The sequence below is a fragment of the Saccopteryx bilineata genome, chromosome 3, assembly GCF_036850765.1.
Source record: "Saccopteryx bilineata isolate mSacBil1 chromosome 3, mSacBil1_pri_phased_curated, whole genome shotgun sequence".
NCBI classification, from domain to species: Eukaryota; Metazoa; Chordata; class Mammalia; order Chiroptera; family Emballonuridae; genus Saccopteryx; species Saccopteryx bilineata.
The window spans coordinates 274,516,248-274,537,017 of NC_089492.1; the positions used below are offsets into that span (position 1 = coordinate 274,516,248).

The window sequence follows — 20,770 nt, forward strand, 5'->3', positions numbered from 1 at the left end:
CCGGCACGCCCACCAGAGGGCGATGCTCTGCCCCTCCAGGGCGTCGCTCTGCCGCAACCAGAGCCACTCTAGTGCCTGGGGCAGAGGCCAAGGAACCATCCCCAGCGCCCAGGCCATCTTTGTTCCAATGGAGCCTTGGCTGCGGGAGGGGAAGAGAGAGACAGAGAGGAAGGAGGGGAGGGGTGGAGAAGCAAATGGGCGCTTCTCCTATGTGCCCTGGCTGGGAATCGAACCTGGGTCCCCTGCACGCCAGGCCGACGCTCTACCACTGAGCCAACTGGCCAGGGCCCAAATATAATATTTAAAATAAAGAACAAGTAAATTTAAATCAACAAACTGACCAGTATTTCAATGGGAACTATGGGCCTGCTTTTGGCTAATGAGATGGTCAATGTCCGGTTCCGTATGTCCAGCATCACCAGAAGTAGTACTGTATGTGAGCAACGCCACTCTCACTGACACCAGTGAAAGAGGTGCCCCTTCCTGAAGTGCAGCTGGGCCGGATAAATGGGCTCAGGGGGCCAAATGCGGCCTGCGGGCCGTATTTGGGGACCCCTGGTTCAGAGAGAAAGGGAGTGACCCACAGGGAAGAGGAGAGCTAGCATTTGTCTCTATGTCTGCAACTCTTGTCACCCCAAGTCACACCCCTCTCTTTCATCATTTTTTATTTTTCATTTGTAGTTGATAAACATTATTATATTAGTTTCAGGTGTACACCCTAGTGATTAGACATTATATAACTTACTAAGTGATCATCCTGATAACTCACACCCATCTGATTACCACCCAGTTATTAGAATATTATTGACTATATTCCCTATGCTGTACTTTATATCCCAGTGACTATTCTGTAACAACCAATCTGTATGTCTTAATCCTTTCACCTTTTTCACCCATACCTCCCAACCCTCCTCCCATTTGCCATCAAAATGTTTTCTGTATCTGTAAGTCTGTTTCTGTTCTGTTTGTTCTGATTTTTAGATTCAATTGTTGATAGATACATATTTTAAAAAATGTTTATTCATTGATTTTAGAGAGGAAGGGGGAGGAAAGCGAGAGAGAAACATGTTTGTTGCTCCATTTATTTGAGCATTCATTGGTTGCTCCTTGTACATGCCCTGATGGGATTGAACCTACAACCTTAGCATGTTGGGATGATGCTCTAGTCTAACCAACTGAGCTATCTGGGCACGGTGATAGTATGTATTTCCATTTTATTGTTCTCTTTATTTATTTTTTTGGTGGGGGCAGACAGGGACAGATAGACAGAAAAGGAGATGAGAAGCACCCACTTTTCATTGTGGCATCTTAGTTGTTCATTTATTGGTTTCTCATATGTGCCTTGACTGGGGGCCTCCAGCTGAGCCAGTGACCCCTTATTCAAGCCAGCGACCTTAGTCTCAGGCCAGCAACCTTAGACTCAAGCCAGTGACCATGGGGTCAGGTCTATGATCCCACGCTCAAGCCTATGAGCCTGTGCTCAAGCCAGATGAGCTCATGCTCAAGCTGCTGACCTTGGGGTTTCGAACCTGGGTCCTCTGCATCCCAGGTCACGCTCTATCCACTGTGCAACCACGTGGTCAGGCTGTTCATATTTTTGATATATATTTTTTTCTTCTTGAAGACCCTTTAACATTTCATGTAATACTGGTTTTGTGGTAATGAACTCCTTTGGCTTTTTCTTGTCTGGGAAGCTCTTCATATGTCCTTTGATTCTAAATGATAGCTTTGAGGGGTAATCTTGATTGTAGGTCCTTGCTTTTCATCACTTTGGATATTTTCTTTTTTAATTTTTTGATTTTAGAGAGAGAGAAAGGGGGAGAGAGAGACCGAAACAGGTATCAGTTTCTGTATGTGCCCTGACCAGGGATCAAACTGGCATCCTCTATATATTGTGACGATGCTTCAACCAACTGAGCTATCCAGCCAGGGCACTTTGGATGTTTTGTGCCAATCCTTTCTGGTCTGCCAAGTTTCTGTTGAGAAATCAGCTGACAGGCCTTGGCCGGTTGGCTCAATGGATAGTGTCCTGGGTTCAATTCCCAGTCAGGGCACACAAGAGAAACGACCATCTGCTTCTTTCCCCCTTCCTTTCCTCTTCTCTCCCTTTTCCACTCCGGCAGCCAGTGGCTCAGTTGGTTTGAGTGTCAGCTCCAGTGCTAAAAATAACTCAGTTGATTCGGACATTGGCCCCAGATGGGGGGTTGCTAGGTGTATCCTGGTTGGGGTGCATGTGGGAGTCTATCTGGCTATCTTCTCTCCTCTCACTTAAAAAAAAAAAAAAAAAAAAAAAAAATCAACTGAGCTCCCTTATAGGGAACTAATTGCTTTTCTTTTTTTTTCTTTTTCATTTTTCTGAAGCTGGAAACAGGGAGAGACAGTCAGACTCCCGCATGCGCCCGACCGGGATCCACTCGGCATGCCCACCATGGGGCGACGCTCTGCCCACCAGGGGGCGATGCTCTGCCCATCCTGGGCGTCGCCATGTTGCGACCAGAGCCACTCTAGCGCCTGAGGCAAAGGCCACAGAGCCATCCCCAGCGCCTGGGCCATCTTTGCTCCAATGGAGCCTTGGCTGCGGGAGGGGAAGAGAGAGACAGAGAGGAAAGCGCGGCGGAGGGGTGGAGAAGCAAATGGGCGCTTCTCCTGTGTGCCCTGGCCGGGAATCGAACCTGGGTCCTCTGCATGCCAGGCCGACGCTCTACCGCTGAGCCAACCGGCCAGGGCTACTTTTCTTGCTTTTAAGATTCTCTCCTTGTTTTTAACCTTTTGCATTTTATTTATTTATTTATTTTTTTCATTTCTTTTCTGAAGCTGGAAACAGGGAGAGACAGTCAGACAGACTCCCGCATGCGCCCGACCGGGATCCACCCGGCACGCCCACCAGGGGCGATGCTCTGCCCACCAGGGGGCGATGCTCTGCCCCTCCGGGGCGTCGCCATGTTGCGACCAGAGCCACTCTAGCGCCTGAGGCAGCGGCCACAGAGCCATCCCCAGCGCCCGGGCCATCTTTGCTCCAATGGAGCCTTGGCTGCAGGAGGGGAAGAGAGAGACAGGAAGGCGCGGCGGAGGGGTGGAGAAGCAAATGGGCGCTTCTCCTGTGTGCCCTGGCCGGGAATCGAACCCGGGTCCTCCGCACGCTAGGCCGACGCTCTACCGCTGAGCCAACCGGCCAGGGCCAACCTTTTGCATTTTAATTATGATGTGTCTTGGTGTGGGCTTCTTTGGCTTCATCTTGTTTAGGACATTTTTCTCTGTTCTCTTTCCAGCACCGTCATGATGCAAATGTTGGTATGCTTGAAGTTGTCTTAGAGGTTCCTTATACTATCTTCATTTTTTTGGATTCTTGTTTCTTTCTTTTTTTTAATTTATTTTTATTCATTTTAGAGGGGACAGAGAGAGAGAGAGAGAGAAGAGGAGGAGGAGCAGGAAGCCTCAACTCCCATATGTGCCTTGACCGGGCTAGGCCAGGGTTTTGAACCGGCAACCTCAGCATTCCAGGTTGATGCTTTATCCACTGCGCCACCACAGGTCAGGCGGATTCTTGTTTCTTTTTGCTGTTCTTATTGTTGCTTCTTTTTTTTTTTCCCTTTTTTTTCATTTTTCCAAAGCTGGAAATGGGGAGGCAGTCAGACAGACTCCCGCATGCGCCTGACCGGGATCCACCCGGCATGCTCACCAGGGGGCGATGCTCTGCCCCTCCGGGGCGTCGCTTGTCGCATCCAGAGCCATTCTAGCACCTGAGGCAGAGGCCACAGAGCCATCCTCAATGCCCGGGCCATCTTTGCTCCAATGGAGGCTTGGCTGCGGGAGGGGAAGAGAGAGACAGAGAGGAAGGAGAGGGAGGAGAGGGGGAGGGGTGGAGAAGCAGATGGGCGCTTCTCCTGTATGCCCTGGCCGGGAATCGAACCCGGGACTCCCGCACGCCAGGCCGACGCTCTACTGCTGAGCCAACCGGCCAGGGCCTGTTTGTTGCTTCTTTATATTCCAAATCACTGATTTGATTGTTGGCTTCATCTACTCTACTTACTGTTGATTTCCTATAAATTATTTTTCCTTTTAGTGTAGCCTTCATTTTTTTTTTTTTTTTTACAGAGACAGTCAGAGAGAGGGATAGATAGGGACGGACAGACAGACAGACAGGAACGGAGAGAGATGAGAAGCATCAATTATCAGTTTTTTGTTGTGGCACTTTAGTTGTACATTGATTGATTGCTTTCTCATATGTGCCTTGACGGGGGTGGGGGTGGGGGTGGGGTGGCTACAGCAGACCAAGTAACCCCTTGCTCAAGCCAGCGACCTTGGGTCCAAGCTGGTGAGCTTTTTTTTTTTTTTTTTCTTTTTGAAGCTGAAAACGGGGAGAGACAGTCAGACAGACTCCCGAATGCGCCCAACCGGGATCCACCCGGCACACCCACCAGGGACGACGCTCTACTGCTGAGCCAACCGGCCAGGGCCTGGTGAGCTTTATTCTCAAACCAGATGAGCCCACGCTCAAGCTGGTGACCTCGGGGTCTCGAACCTGGGTCCTTGGCATCCCGGTCCTACGCTCTATCCACTGCGCCACCGCCTGGTCAAGCAGCCTTCATTTCTGACCAATTATTTTTTATGATTTCTATGTCCTTTTTCTTGCTGTTGAAGTTCTTGCTAAGTTTCTTGAGCATTCTTATAACCATTGTTTTGAGCTCTGTATCTGGTAGTTTGCTTTCCTCCATTTCATTTATTTCTTTTTTTGGAGATTTCTCTTATTTCCTTTGGGACGTGTTTCTTTGTCTCCATGTTTTGGCTGCTTCCTTATGTTTGTTTCTATGTATCAGGTAGAACAGCTATGACTCTGGGCCTTGGTAGAGTGTCCTTGTGTAGTAGATACCCTATCGGGCCCTGTGATGCAGCCTCCCCAGTTACCCAAGCTGATGCATTCCATGTACACCCCTGTGTAGGCTGTGTGCACTGGCCTGTTGTTGTTGAGCCTTGATTGCTGTTGGTGTTGCTGGGAGGAATTGATCCACAGGCCAGTTGGCTGCAAGGACCATCTGTGACTACAGTGGAGGAACTGCTATACAGGAGTACACCCTAGGGAACAGAACTTGCTTCAGTAGGGCTTTAGCGCTCACCAAATCTGCCCCTTGAGTGTGTTGCTCGTGGAGGCAGTAGGGTTGTAATATGGCATGGTCTGAAGCTGTCCACTGGGTACACTGGGAAGTGCAAGGTCAGCTACCATCTGTTTCTGCCTGAGGCCACCTGACACTAGCTACAGAGTGATCTGCAGATGGCTGCTACTTGTGCCAGGCTTGGAAGGTGCCCACCAGGCGCCAAGCTATGAACTAAGGTGGGCTGCCCCTAGTGCTGGTTCCGGGGCCACTTAGCAAGAGGTACTGGGTACGCAGAGGCTAGATGCTACTTTTTGAGAGATTTCAGGAAAGTCTGAAGCAGGGGCAAGAGAGGCCAGCTGTACAAGAAAACCACTGGCAATGGCTTGGATGCCCCTGCAAGTTAGGTGGGGCAGGGTCTCAGGGAATCACCAGGGTGAGGCAAACAATGTGGGCCAGGTTAATGGAGACTTAGATATGGTACCTGCCTGTTGGCTCTGGAGGAAGGCATCTTAGAAAAGAGACAAGGTCCCCTGCCAGCACTTTTGTCTGGCAGAAAGCTGTCCCCCCAGGTCTCATCCTGGTGCCCAAGAATTAAGTTCCTTTCCATTTATCCCTGATTCATTTCAAGCTGCTGCCCCAGAGCTGGAGCTTAGATGGAGTGAGTCTGAGTAAGTTCATGTATAGGCTCTTTAAGAGGAACGGCCTGGGACTCCAGCAACCTCTGTCTTCCTTGGCCTTAATCCACACTGGTTCTTACAGCCAGAAGTTATGGTGACTTTTCTTCCTGGCACTGGACCCCTGGGCTGGGGGGCCTTGGGTGGGCCTGGGACTCCTTGCCCCTCAGGGAGACCTCCGCAGCCAAGATATCCTTCCTGATTTTAAATCGTCGCACAGATGCTGATGGAGGAATACTTGACTTGTGGTGGTGAACACAATGCAGTATACAGATGATATATTGTAGAATTGTGCACCTGAAATTTGTATAATTTTATTAACTAATGTCACCCCAATAAATTCGGTAAAAAGTTTTAAAAACCCATTACACGATGATGTGGGACTGGGACCAGCATTTTCCACATCTCTGCCCCTTCTACCAGTTTCCATGTGGCTTTTTTTTTTTTTGTATTTTTCTTTTTAATAATTTTATTTTTTTAATGGGGTGACATCAATAAATCAGGATACATATATTCAAAGATAACAAGTCCAGGTTATCTTGTCGTTCAATTATGTTGCATACCCATCACCCAAAGTCAGATTGTCCTCTGTCACCTTCTATCTAGTTTTCTTTGTGCGCCCCCCCTCCCCGTAACCACCACACTCTTAAACAATTTTTTTTTATTTTTTATTTTTTTATTCATTTTAGAGAGGAGAGAGAGAGAGAGAAAGGAGAGAGAGACAGGGGGGAGGAGCTGGAAGCATCAACTCCCACATGTGCCTTGACCAGGCAAGCCCAGGGTTTCAAACCAGCGACCTCAGCATTTCCGGGTCGACGCTTTATCCACTGCGCCACCACAGGTCAGGCATCCACCACACTCTTATCAATGTCTCTGTTTCACTTTTATGTCCCACCTACGTATGGAATAATGCAGTTCCTGGTTTTTTCTGATTTACTTATTTCACTTCGTATCATGTTATCAAGATCCCACCATTTTGCTGTAAATGATCCGAAGTCGTCATTTCTTATGGCTGAGTAGTATTCCATAGTGTATATGTGCCACATCTTCTTTATCCAGTCATCTATTGACGGGCTTTTTGGTTGTTTCCATGTCCTGGCCACTGTGAACAATGCTGCAATGAACATGGGGCTGCATGTGTCTTTACATATCAATGTTTCTGAGTTTGGGGGGTATATACCCAATAGAGGGATTGCTGGGTCATAAGGTAGTTCTATTTTCAGTTTTTTGAGGAACCACCATACTTTCTTCCATAATGGTTGTACTACTTTACATTCCCACCAACAGTGTATGAGGGTTCCTTTTTCTCCACAGCCTCTCCAACATTTGCTATTACCTGTCTTGTTAATAATAGCTAATCTAACAGGTGCAAGGTGGTATCTCATTGCAGTTTTGATTTGCATTTCTCTAATAACTAATGAAGATGAGCATCTTTTCATATATCTGTTGGCCATTTGTATTTCTTCCTGTGAGAAGTGTCTGTTCATGTCCTCTTCCCATTTTTTTATTGGATTGTTTGTTGTTGAGTTTTATGAGTTCTTTGTATATTTTGGATATTAGGCCCTTATCTGAGCTGTTGTTTGAAAATATTTCCCATTTAGTTGGCTTTCTGTTTATTTTGTTATCAGTTTCTCTTGCTGAGCAAAAACTTCTTAGTCTGATGTAGTCCCATTCATTAAATTTTGGCTTCACTTCTCTTGCCTTTGGAGTTAAATTCATAAAATGCTCCTTAAAACCCAGGTCCATGAGTTGAGTACCTATGTCTTCTTCTATGTACTTAATTGTTTCAGGTCTTATGTTTAGATCTTTGATCCATTTTGAGTTAATTTTAGTACATGGGGACAAACTGTAGTCCAGTTTCATTCTTTTGCATGTGGCTTTCCAGTTTTCCCAGCACCATTTATTGAAGAGGCTTTCTTTTCTCCATTGTGTGTTGTTGGCCCCTTAATCAAAAATTATTTGACTATATATATGTGGTTTTATTTCTGGACTTTCTGTTCTGTCCCATTGATCTGAGTATCTATTTTTCTGCCAATACCATGCTGTTTTGATTGTCGTGGCCCTATAATATAGTTTGAAGTCAGGTATTGTAATGCCCCCAGCTTCATTCTTTTTCTTTAGGATTGCTTTGGCTATTCAGGGTTTTCTATAGTTCCATATAAATCTGATGATTTTTTGCTCTATTTCTTTAAAAAATGTCATTGGAATTTTGATGAGAATTGCATTAAATTTGTATATTGCTTTGGGTAATATGGCCATCTTGATTATATTTATTCTTCCTAACCAAGAACAAGGTATATTCTTCCATTTCATTATATCTTTTTCGATTTCCCTTAACAATGGTTTAGTTTTCATTATATAAGTCCTTTACATTCTTTGTTATGTTTATTCCTAAGTATTTTATTTTTTTTGTTGCAATCGTGAAGGGGATTATTCTTTTGAGTTCATTCTCAATTGTTTCATTGTTGGCATATAGAAAGGCTATTGACTTCTGTATGTTAATTTTGTATCCTGCGACCTTACTGTATTGACTTATTGTTTCTAGTAGTCTTTTTGTGGATTCTTTGGGGTTTTCGATGTATAGGACCATATCATCTGCAAAAAGTGATACCTTTACTTCTTCTTTTCCGATATGGATGCCTTTTATTTCTTTGTCTTGTCTGATTGCTCTGACTAGAACCTCTAGTATCACATTAAATAAGAGTGGAGAGAGTGGACAACCCTGTCTTGTTCCTGATTTAAGGGGGAAAGCCTTCAGTTTAGTGCCATTTAATATGATGTTAGCTGATGGTTTACCATATATGACCTTTATCATGTTGAGATATTTTCCTTCTATACCCATTTTGTTGAGAGTCTTAAACATAAAATTGTGTTGTATTTTATCGAAAGCCTTTTCTGCGTCTATTGATATGATCATATGGTTTTTGTTCTTTGTTTTGTTGATATGGTGTATTACGTTAACTGTTTTACGTATGTTGAACCATCCTTGAGATTCTGGGATGAATCCCACTTGATCATGATGTATTATTTTTTTTTTTAATTTTATTTATTCATTTTAGAGAGGAGAGAGAAAGGGAGAGAGAGAGAGACAGAGAGAGAAGGTGGGGAGAAGCTGGAAGCATCAACTCCCATATGTGCCTTGACCAGGCAAACCCAGGGTTTCGAACCGGCGACCTCAGCATTTCCAGGTCGACGCTTTATCCACTGCGCCACCACAGGTCAGGCGTATTATTTTTTTAATATGTTGTTGTATTCGATTTGCTAGTATTTTGTTTAGTATTTTAGCATCTGTATTCATTAGAGATATTGGTCTGTAGTTTTCTTTTTTTGTGCCATCCTTGCCTGGTTTTGGTATGAGGGTTATGTTGGCCTCATAAAATGTGTTTGGAAGTATTGCTTCTTCTTCAATTTTTTGGAAGACTTTCAGTAGAATAGGAACCAAGTCTTCTTTGAATGTTTGATAAAATTCGCTGGTATAGCCGTCAGGGCCTGGACTTTTATTTTGGGGGAGGTTTTTAATGGTTTTTTCTATTTCTTCTCTACTAATAGGTCTGTTTAGGCTTTCTGCTTCTTTTTTTTTTTTTTTTTTAATTTTATTTATTCATTTTAGAGAGGAGAGAGAAAGGGACAGAGAGAGACAGAGGAGAGAGGGACAGAGAGAGAAGGTGGGGAGGAGCTGGAAGCATCAACTCCCATATGTGCCTTGACCAGGCAAGCCCAGGGTTTCGAACTGGCGACCTCAGCATTTCTAGGTCGACGCTTTAACCACTGCGCCACCACAGGTCAGGCCTTTCTGCTTCTTCTTGACTCAGTCTAGGAAGGTTGTATTGTTCTAGGAATTTATCCATTTCTTCTAGGTTGTTGAATTTAGTGGCATAAAGTTTTTCATAGTATTCTACAATAATTCTTTGTATATCTACGGTGTCCGTGGTGATTTCTCCTCTTTCATTTTGGATTTTGTTTATATGAGTTCTTTCTCTTTTTCCTTGGTAAGTCTTGCCAAGGGTTTGTCAATTTTGTTGATCTTTTCAAAGAACCAGCTCCTTGTTCTATTAATTTTTTCTATAGTTTTTTTGTTCTCTATTTCATTTATTTCTGCTCTGATTTTTATTATCTCCTTTCTTTGGCTGGTTTTGGGTTGTCTTTGTTCTTCTTTTTCTAGTTCCTTAAGGTGTGAAGTTAAGTGGTTCACTTGGGCTCTCTCTTGTTTGTTCATATTTGCCTGAAGTGATATGAACTTCCCTCTTATCACTGCTTTTGCTGCATCCCATAGATTCTGATATGTCGTATTGTCATTTTCATTAGTCTGTATATATCTTTTGATCTCTGCACTTATTTCTTCTTTGACCCATTCATTTTTTAAAAATATGTTGTTTAGTTTCCTTGTTTTTTTTTTTTTATTTTTTTATTTTTATTTTTAATTTTTATTTTTTTAGTTTCCATGTTTTTGTGGGATTTTTTCCCTCTTTTTTGCAGTTGAATTCTAGTTTCAAGGCTTTATGATCAGAAAATATGCTTGGTACAACTTTGATTTTTCTGAATTTGCTGATGTTGTTTTTGTGGCCCAACATATGGTCAATTCTTGAGAATGATCCATGTACACTGGAGAAAAAAGTATACTCAGTCACTTTGGGATGAAATGTCCTGTAGATGTCTATCATATCCAGGTGCTCTAGTGTTTTGTTTAAGGCCACTATATCTGTTGATTCTCTGTTTGGATGACCAATCTAGAGCCGTCAGCGGTGTATTGAGGTCTCCAAGTATGATTGTATTTTTGTCAGTTTTTGTTTTAAGGTCAATGAGTAGCTGTCTTATTATTTTGGTGCTCCTTGGTTTGGTGCATATATATTAAGAATTGTTATGTCTTCTTGATTCAGTGTCCCCTTAGCCATTATGAAATGGCCATTTTTTGTCTCTGAGTACTTTTGCTGTCTTGTAGTCAGCATTATCAGATATGAGTATTGCTACACCTGCTTTTTTTTGGATGTTATTTGCTTGGAGTATTGGTTTCCAGCCTTTCACTTTGAATTTGTTTTTATCCTTGTTACTTAGATGAGTCTCCTGTAGGCAGCATACAGTTGGATTTTCTTTTTTAATCCATTCTGCTACTCTGTGCCTTTTTATTGGTGAGTTTAATCCATTTACATTTAGTGTAATTATTGACACTTGTGAGTTCCCTATTGCCATTTTATAATATATTGCTTTCTGTTAGTTTTGTGTCTTGTTTGATCCTTCTCTTTCGTTTTTCTATCTTTTGTTTTTATTTGGTTGTATTCCATACATCTTTCCTCTGTTGCTATCTTTTTTATCTCATGTGCTTCTGTGGTGGTTTTTTCAATGGTGGTTACCTTTAAGTAATGAAAAGGGTTCCTACCCTGTTCATTGTAGCGCACTATTTTGTGAGTACTTTTGCACTCCATCGTCCTTTGCTACTGTTAATCTCCATCCTCTCCCCCCCTTTCTTTTTGTTGTTATCACAGTTTAAATTTGGTTTTATTGTGTTCTTCTTGGAGCTTTTACTTGTAGCTTTTTTTTTTTTTTTTTTTTTTATTCTTTGTATCTGATTGGAGAACCCCCTTTAGTAATTCCTGGAGTGGGGGTTTTCTGATGATAAATTCCCTTATCTTTTCTGTATCTCTGAATGTTTTTATTTCTCCTTCATATTTGAAGGATAGCTTTGATGGGTATAGTATTCATGGCTGAAAGTTCCTCTCTTTCAGGACTTTAAATATTGGGGTCCACTCTCTTCTAGCTTGTAGAGTTTCTGCTGAGAAATCTGATGATAATCTAATGGGCCTTCCTTTATATGTTGTATTCTTCTTTTCCCTGGCTGCCTTGAGAATTTTTTCTTTGCCGTTGGTTTGTGCCAATTTCATTATGATATGCCTTGGAGTAGGTTTGTTGGGGTTAAGAAAACTCGGAGTTCTGTTTGCTTCTTGAATTTGAGGCTTTAGTTCTTTCCACAGGCTTGGGAAGTTCTCATCTATTATTTGTTTAGTATGTTCTCCATTCCATTTTCTCTCTCTTCTCCCTCTGATATACCTATTATTCTTATGTTATTCTTTCTGATGGAGTCAGATAATTCTTGTAGGGCTTTCTCATTTTTTAAAATTTTTGAGTCTCTTTCTTCTTTCTGTTGTGCTTCAAGTTGCTTGTCTTCTATTTCACTAATCCTCTCTTCTATCTGCCCGTTCTATTAGCTAAGCTTGTTACCTCGTTTTTCAGCTCGTGAATTGAGTTTTTAATCTCTGTTTGATTTGTTTTTATAGTTTCAATTTCCTTGGAAATATATTCTTTGTGTTCATTGAGTTGTTTTCTGAGCTCCCTAAATTGCCTTTCTGTGTTTTCTTGTATATCTTGGAGGATTTTTAGGATTTCTATCTTGAATTCTCTGTCATTTAGCTCCAAGGTTTCAAATATTAAATTTTTTCTCCATAGATTTTTCCTCATCTAGCTGTGTTACCCCTCTTTCTTTTGTATCCATGATATTCGATTTTCTTTTCCTTAATGGCATCTGAGGGTGGTTTTGTTGATAGTATTAGATTTAATAAAGAATACAAAGTTAAAAAAATAAAAAATCGAAGAGTTGTTTTTTTAAAAAAATTAATAATGAAATAAAGAAAAATAAAATAAAAATAAAATAAAAAAAAAAGGAAATTATTCCCCCCTTTTTTCCTCTCCTCTCCTCTCTTTCTTGAGAAAATCTTGTGGTGAACTATGAATTATATTGTATTAAATAGAACAAACAATGCCTGTAATGGAGGGCCTGAATTGGGGAAAAGTAATAAAGGGGCAAAAAGAAAAGAAAAAAGAAGGGGTATGGACCCACAAAAAGCAAATAAAGAAAAAATTTGGGTCAAGAATAAAATCATTTGCTTTTAGGTGTTGGTTGACTAAAAGTTATGATGAGAGGAATAAGAGGGAAACATGAAAATGGGGGGACAAATTAAAAAATTACTATTTAGTGGAATAAGAACTAGATAAAATGGAGAGCCAGGGATGGGAGCACTGCTAGTGAGTTAAAAAGGTGAAGTAAAAACCCCCAAAATGCCACAAACATAAGTTTGAGTCCCAGATAAGATAATTTGTTCGTTATTGAGGTTTGAATGAGAGGAGACGTAAAGAAGAAAGGAAAAAACTAATATAGAGGGAGAAAAGAGAGAGAGAAAAAAAAGAGGGAACCACTAAAAGAAGAAAAAAGAAAAAAGAGGAGAGAGAGAGAGAGAGAGAGAGAGAGAGAGAGAGAGAGAGAGTTAAGGGTTTTGGAGTGCAACCCTTATAGAGAGAAAGGAAGAGGAAAGAAAAGATAATGGGAGATGTAACACTTATGGGTAGTGTAGTTCAAGGAGAGGAGAGAGTAAGACCGGCAGAGAGTTAATCGACCAAATTGGAGGAGGAAAAAAAAAATATCCAGAATGAAGATAAGAGAAACAAACGAACAAATATAATAAAATGGGATAGGTTATAAAGTCTGCGGATTATTCTTAATTTTGAGAGGTTATCTTCTTGCTTTTTCTTTTCTCTCCCTCTTCCTGGTCGGTGACTCTGTACCCCGGGTTCTGCCCCTTTGGCACGCTCAGGTAGAGGTTTGCAGTTGATAAGTCTCTATGGCAATGTCATGTATTGTGCTTTAGTCTCGTTGGCAGTGGAGGCTCATTAGCATTTATAGGCTCCACCAGTGAGAGAGTCCGTGTTCCTGGAGCCTTTCTCCTAGTCTTTCCTTTCTCAATTAGTAGCCTGATAATCCAGCTATGGGGTTGCTGCTGCCTCTGCCTGGATAGTAAGAGGCTCAAAGAGCTGGCAACTCCCCACTCTATTCCCACTCAGCAGAGGGCTCTGGGTAAGGCTCAGTCAGTCAGAGCTGCTAGCATAATCAGGCGGGGCTTCCGCCCACTCAAAGACCTCTGGCTCTGCCACTCTGTCCGGTAACACGGGTGGGCGCACACTGCTGAGGCACTCGGAGGAATCTCTCGCTCACTATCTGCGCGTGCAGACCTGGATATCAGGCTGGCTGCCTCACCCTCTGAGTGAAATCCCCACCCGCACGGAAAAGTTCCAGCGTTGGAATTAGTTCTGGCTCCCTCCCCGTGCGCAGCTTCTTAAGGGCGCTGGGGCGGTCCGGAGATTCCGCTTTCGGCCCACACAAAGGCCTCTGACTCTGCCTCTCTGTGGGATAACACGGGCGCCCACTCCTGGGGCTTTGGAAGGAATCTCTCGCCCGCTATCTGCGCGCCGACCAGGGGATCGGGAAAATGGCTGCCCCACTTGTCTGTCTTTGTCTGGGTTTGGCACGAGTGTTAGCTTGTATTGCCCAGGTTGCCACAGGAACAGTTTTTCCTTGGCTTGGATCTCCGTGCCACAGCCTGGTTCAGCCGTTTGTGCCACGGCCTGGATCTATTCATCCCCTTTGCCCGCCTTAGTTTCTATATTCTCAGTTCCCAGTGAAAGCCGCCCTGTTTAGTTCAGTGAGGAAGGCGGAGCATTTCTTACTCCCTATTTCCTTCGGGGTTTGATTATATATTTAGCCAATTTTTCGCTCGACCATACCTTTGGGTGTATTGTGAAACATCTGGAGGCTCCAAGGATAGGTTTTTCTGTTTCTGGTTGAAGATCTTGTTGAGTTTTGGCGGAGATTTATTGGTATCGCTTCCTACCCCACCATTACTCTGACGTCATCTGTCTTTTTGTATTTTTATGAAGTTGGAAACGGTGGGGCAGTCAGACAGACTCCCACATGCACCTGACCGGGATCCACCCAGCACGCCCACCAGGGGGCGATGCTCTGCCCATCTGGGGTGTTGCTCTGTTACAACCAGAGCCATTCTAGCGCCTGAGGCAGAGGCCACAGAGCCGACCTCAGCACCCGGGCCAACTTTGCTCCAATGGAGCCTTGGCTGCAGGAGGGGAAGAGAGAGGTAGAGGGGGGTGGGGATGAAGAAGCAGATGGGTGCTCCTCCTGTGTGCCCTGGCTGGGAATTGAACCCGGGACTCCTGCATGCCAGACTGACGCTCTACCACTGAGCCAACCAGCCAGGGCCTCATGTGGCTTTTTTTTTTTTTAATTTTTTTTTTTTAGAATATATAGTTTTTTAGATTTTTTTTTATTCATTTTGGAGAGAGGAGAGAAAGAGACAGAGAGAGAGAGAAAGGGGTAGGAGCAGGAAGCATCAACTCCCATATGTGTCTTGACCAGGCAAGCCCAGGGTTTCGAACCGGTGACCTCAGCATTTCCAGGTCAACGCTTTATCCACTGCGCCACCACAGGTCAGGCTCATGTGGCTTCTTTAAGCACCTAGCTGTAGGACTTTCATTTAGCTGGATTTCAGTGGTTCTGAATGATTGTTCCATAGTTTAGTTGTAATTTTGATGTGGTGTGGGAGATTTCAGTGCTGTGTTTACCAGTTGTCTTTTTTTTGTGTGTGTATGGCAGAGCCAGAGAGAGGGACGGATAGGGACAGACAGACAGACAGGAAGGGAGATGAAAAACATCAGTTCTTCATTGCGGTTCCTTATATGTTCATTGATTGATTTCTCATATGTGCCTTGATGGGGGAGGGGCTACAGCAGACCGAGTGACCCCTTGCTCAAGCCAGCAACCTTGGGCTCAAGCTGGTGAGCCTTGTTCAAACCCAATGAGCCCGCACTCAAGCTGGCGACCTCGGGGTTTCGAACCTGGGACCTCTGCGTCCTAGTCCAACACTCTATCCCCTGTGCCACCACCTGGTCAGGCTACCAGTTGTCTTGACTGGAAGTCCACACCTTTTTCTTTCATGGTGTTAATGGTGAAAACATTTGTTCTGCTGACTTAAATGTCCTAATATTTTTTTAACTTATTTTATTATTTTATTTATTCATTTATAGAAAGGAGAGAGAGGGAGAGGAGAGAGAGACAGAGAGAGAGAAGCGGGGAGGAGCTAGAAGCATCAACTCCCATATGTGCCGTGACCAGGCAAGCCCAGGGTTTCGAACCGGCGACCTCAGCATTTCCAGGTCGACGCTTTATCCACTGCGCCACCACAGGTCAGGCATGTTCTGCTGACTTAGTGTGTTGCAGAAATCTGCTCTGCAGGATCTACTGTTTAGAAGTTTGGTTTCCCCACTAGTTCCTGTTCCTCTGAACTTAAGACTTCAAGCCCATAGCAAAATATTAAAGGTTCCCTTTCACATGATGTAGAAATCTGCCCCTTCATAAAGTAGCTATTGTAGTGGAATAATCCATTGCATGGCTTTGGATCGGAACACAGCCAACAAGAAAAGAATGTTTTGCCAAGAAAATTGTTCTGTGACTTGAAGGCAGGTCACTGAAACAGGTCTATGTGACTGAAGACAGTTGCTGGGCTTTTTCTCAGTAAAACATTCTCATAAGATTTCTGTACCTTCCAAGGTTATCCCTTGAGATAAAGAGAGGAATGTTGTGGAAACCATAGAAGCAATAACAATTAATGCCTTTTTTTTTTTTTTTTCATTTTTCTGAAGCTGGAAACAGGGAGAGACAGTCAGACAGACTCCCGCATGCGCCCCACCGGGATCCACCCGGCACGCCCACCAGGGGCGGTGCTCTGCCCCCCAGGGGGCGATGCTCTGCCCATCCTGGGCGTCGCCATATTGCGACCAGAGCCACTCTAGCGCCTGAGGCAGAGGCCACAGAGCCATGCCCAGCGCCCGGGCCATCTTTGCTCCAATGGAGCCTTGGCTGCGGGAGGGGAAGAGAGAGACAGTGAGGAAAGCGCGGCGGAGGGGTGGAGAAGCAAATGGGCGCTTCTCCTATGTGCCCTGGCCGGGAATCGAACCCGGGTCCTCCGCACGCTAGGCCGACGCTCTACCGCTGAGCCAACCGGCCAGGGCAATTAATGCCTTTTAATATTATGTTATTAAGCTATCATGCAGGTGTACTCCATGTATCTCTAAGTAAAAGTTACGCTTAATGTTATGCCAATTTCTCAGTAAATAAGCTTTTTGAAGTCTTGTGAATAAAAATAGGACACAGCGCGAACTCGGGGCCATTTGCCTGAGCGAGCGGTGGTCCTTTGCTAGTCCTTGATGATTTCATCTGCTGATCTCTCTTCTGTGCCCCGGACTCACAACAACAAGCTATCAAGTAAACAAAGGTTTGTTTGAGTTTTAATGTCAGGGATAGATAAGCAGTGGCTACTGGCCAGTGTTTTCAAAAGCATGTCCCTTTTTCCTTAGTCTCTAAACAGAACTGTCAGCTATATTTGGGGGGTGATTTGTAGTTGGCCAGAAGTTAGGGGGTCTGTGTTTATTTCTTTTCTGGGCTGACTACCATGGCTTGGCCTCATTACAGAAGGATACTACATTTGGTTTCATTTCAGTCTTCTTATTATAAGAGTAAAATGTGTTTTAAAAAAATCAGTGCCTGACCAGGTGGTGGCGCAGTGGATAGAGCGTCGGACTGGGATGCGGAAGGACCCAGGTTCGAGACCCCGAGGTCGCCAGCTTGAGCGCGGGCTCATCTGGCTTGAGCAAAGAGCCCACCAGTTTGGACCCAAGGTCGCTGGCTCCAGCAGGGGGTTACTCGGTCTGCTGAAGGCCCACGGTCAAGGCACATGTGAGAAAGCAATCAATGAACAACTAAGAAGTCGCAATGCGCAACGAGAAACTGATGATTGATGCTTCTCATCTCTCTCCTTTCCTGTCTGTCTGTCCCTGTCTATCTCTGCCTCTGTTAAAAATAAATAAAGTTAAAAAAAAAAAATCAGTTAGTATATAGAATTGTGTTAAGCAAAAAAACAAAGGACCTCACTGGCAGTAGCTACTATTATCACTTTGGTATCCTTTGAGACATTTTCTGTATGTACGTATATTAATAAATAGATATATTTCCCCACAGACAAGATTATACCAAGCATATTGTTCTGCTATTCACATTTCACTAAATATGATGGAGAACTTCCCATGTGAGAGATACGAGTTTTAGTATGGGTTTTTAAAAAGGCTGTTTTAATTTACATAATTTTCAAATTTTGTATTTTAACTTTGCTTCCTCTGTTTAAAAACATTGAAAAATATTTCTAACAGGTTTTCTTATACATAGAAGAGGTAAAAAGATTTAGTATGTGATCTGTATATTTGCTGCCTCTTAGGTATATATAAATTTTATGTGTGTGTGTGTGTGTGTGTGTGTTTTTCTGAAGTGAGAAGCAGGGAGGCAGACAGACTTCTGCATGTGCCTGACCAGGTTCCACCTGGCATGCCCACCAGGGGGCGTTGCTCTGTTGCAGGGGTCGGTAACCTATGACTTGCAAGCCAGATGTGGCTCTTTTGATGGCTGCATCTGGCTCACAGACAAATCTTTAATTAAAAAAATAACATTAAAAATATAAAACATTCTCATGTATTACAATCCATTCATTTACTGCTGCTCATGTTCATGGTTGTGGGTAGCTGGAGCCAATTACAGCTGTCCTCCGGACAACAACAAATTTTTATTGGATAATGCATAACGTACACGGGTCGTTGTGAGATCAGGAAGTAAACTTCCCTCCTTTTAATCAAGTAGTCAGCTAGCTAATTGCAGAAACCATTTTACCGAAGAAGATGGCTAAAAGAAAAAAAGATGAGGAGTATTGTACTTTTCAGCAAGAATGGACAGAGGAATTTGCTTTGTGGAAAGAGCAGGTTCTGCAGTGTGTCTAATATGCAATGATAAAATTGCATCGATGAAACGGTCAAATATAAAGTGGCACTTCGACACATGCCATACTACATTTGCATTGAAATATCCAGCGGGGAACAGCAGGAAGAAAGCATGTCAAGAGCTACTGTGCAGAGTGCAAGCTAGTCAGCAGCAACTCCATGTTTGGACCCAACAAGGTGACTGGAATCCAGCTAGCTTTGCTGGTGCTTTAGCAATTGTGAGAAACAGAAAGCCATTCATAGATGGGGAGTATGCCAAAACATTCATGCTTGATGTTGCCAATGAACTTTTTGACAACTTTTTGGATAAAGACAAGATAATCAAATGAATAAAAGACATGCCTCTGTTGGCAAGAACTATTCACGATCGTACCATCATGATGGCAAATCAAATTGAGGCAACACAAGTGAAGGACATAAATGCAGCACCATTCTTTTCTCTCACTTTGGATGAGTTAACAGACGTAAGCCATTTATCCTAGTTCAGCGTGATTGCAAGGTATGCTGTCGGTGACACACTGTGTGGGGAAAGTCTTGCTGTTTTGCCTATGAAAGAGACAATAAGAGGGGAGGATTTATTCAAGTCTTTCACTGAGTTCGCTAAAGAAAAAAATCTACCGATGGATAAACTTATTTTGGTGTTTACTGATGGTGCTCCATGCTTGGTGGGGAAAAACAATATTCGTAGCGCTTCTTTGTGAACATGAAAAGAAACCTATCCTAAGTTTTCACTGCATCCTACATCAGGAGGTGCTTTGTGCTCGAATGTGTGGCAAGCAGCTTGGTGAGGTGATGTCGCTGGTCATTTGGGTGGTCAACTTTGTTGCCCGAGCTTTAAATGATCACCAGTTTAAAACACTGCTGGATGAAGTTGGGAATAATTATCCTGGTCTGCTTCTGCATAGCAATGTGCGTGGGTTGTCAAGAGGGAAAGTGCTCAGCCATTTTGCGGCTTGTCTGAGCGAAATCCAGACTTTTCTTGAAATGAAAAACGTCGAGCATCCTGAGTTAGCTAACACTGAGTGGCTCCTGAAGTTCTATCTCGTGGACATGACTGAACATCTGAACCAGCTCAATGAGAAAATGCAAGGCATTGGAAATAGTCTTATCCCTTCAACAAGCAGTGTTTGCATTTGAAAAGCTGGAACTCTTCATCGCTGACATTGACATTGAAACAGGTCGTTTACTACACTTTGAAAAATTGGTGAGTTTAAAGATGCATGCACAGCAAGTGACCCTGCTCAACATCTTGATCTCCAGCAGCTAGAGGGCTTCACATCTAATCTGCAGTCATTCAAAGCATACTTTGGAGAATTTTATGAGCACACTCATCTTTTTAAGTTCATCACCCATCCACACGAGTGTGCAGTGGACAGCGCCGACCTGAGTTACATTCCCGGTGTCTCCGTCAGAGATTTTGAGCTATAAGCTGCTGACCTGAAGGCCTCAGACATGTGGGTGAATAAGTTCAAGTCACTGAATGAAGATTTGGAAAGACTTGCACGACAGCAAGCAGAGTTGGCGAACAAACACAAGTGGGGAGAAATGAAAAAACTTCAACCCGCGGACCAGCTGATTATCAAAACTTGGAACATGCTTCCCATCACATACCCACACTGCAGCATGTGAGTATTGCTGTACTGACAATGTTTGGCTCTACATATGCATGTGAGCAGTCTTTCTCACATATAAAGGACCTTAAGACCAACCTATGATCATGTTTAACGGATGGAAGTCTCAACACCTGCATGAAGCTTAACCTCACCATGTATCAACCAGACTACAAAGCCATCCAAATGCAGCACCATGCAAAACCATGCAGCACCAGAAGTCGCATTAATGGTAAGAAGTACTTTATTCATCTTTGGTTAGCAACAGCATAACAATGTTATTAAAAAGAATTCAGAGACTTATTGTACTTTAAAAGTGTTGGTCTTGCATAAAATGCACACATTTACTTGTATTTAGTGTTAAACATACTGTATGGCTCTCACGGAATTACATTTTAAAATATGTGGTGTTCATGGCTCTCTCAGCCAGAAAGGTTCCGACCCCTGCTCTGTTGCAGCCAGAGCCATTCTAGCACCTGAGGCAGAGGCCGTGGAGCCATCCTCAGCACCCGGGCCAACGTTGCTCTAGTGGGGCCTTAGCTGTGGGAGGGGAAGAGAGAGATAGAGAGGATAGGGGGGCAGGGTGGAGAAGCAGATGGGCGCTTCTCCTGTGTGCCCTGGCTCAGAATTGAACCCAGGACTTCTACAAGCCGGGCCGATGCTCTACCATTGAGCCAACCAGCCAGGGCCTCTTAGGTATATAATATTTAGCTAAAAAAGTAACTTCTATTTCTCC

At 43.5% G+C, this 20,770-nt stretch overlaps 1 protein-coding gene across 2 annotated transcripts in view; it reads left to right on the top strand.

Annotated features, from left to right (window-relative positions):
- Positions 1 to 20,770, top strand: part of AUNIP (aurora kinase A and ninein interacting protein) — a 43,152-nt gene that overhangs the window by 5,507 nt on the left and 16,875 nt on the right. The window contains exon 2 of one of the 2 annotated variants that reach the window (XM_066270053.1): positions 3,388 to 3,531. The exons of the other annotated variant lie outside the window; for it this stretch is intronic. Within the exon in view, the coding sequence (XP_066126150.1) occupies positions 3,388 to 3,531 (144 nt within the window). The remainder of the gene's footprint in view (positions 1 to 3,387; positions 3,532 to 20,770) is intronic. 2 annotated transcript variants of the gene reach the window in all.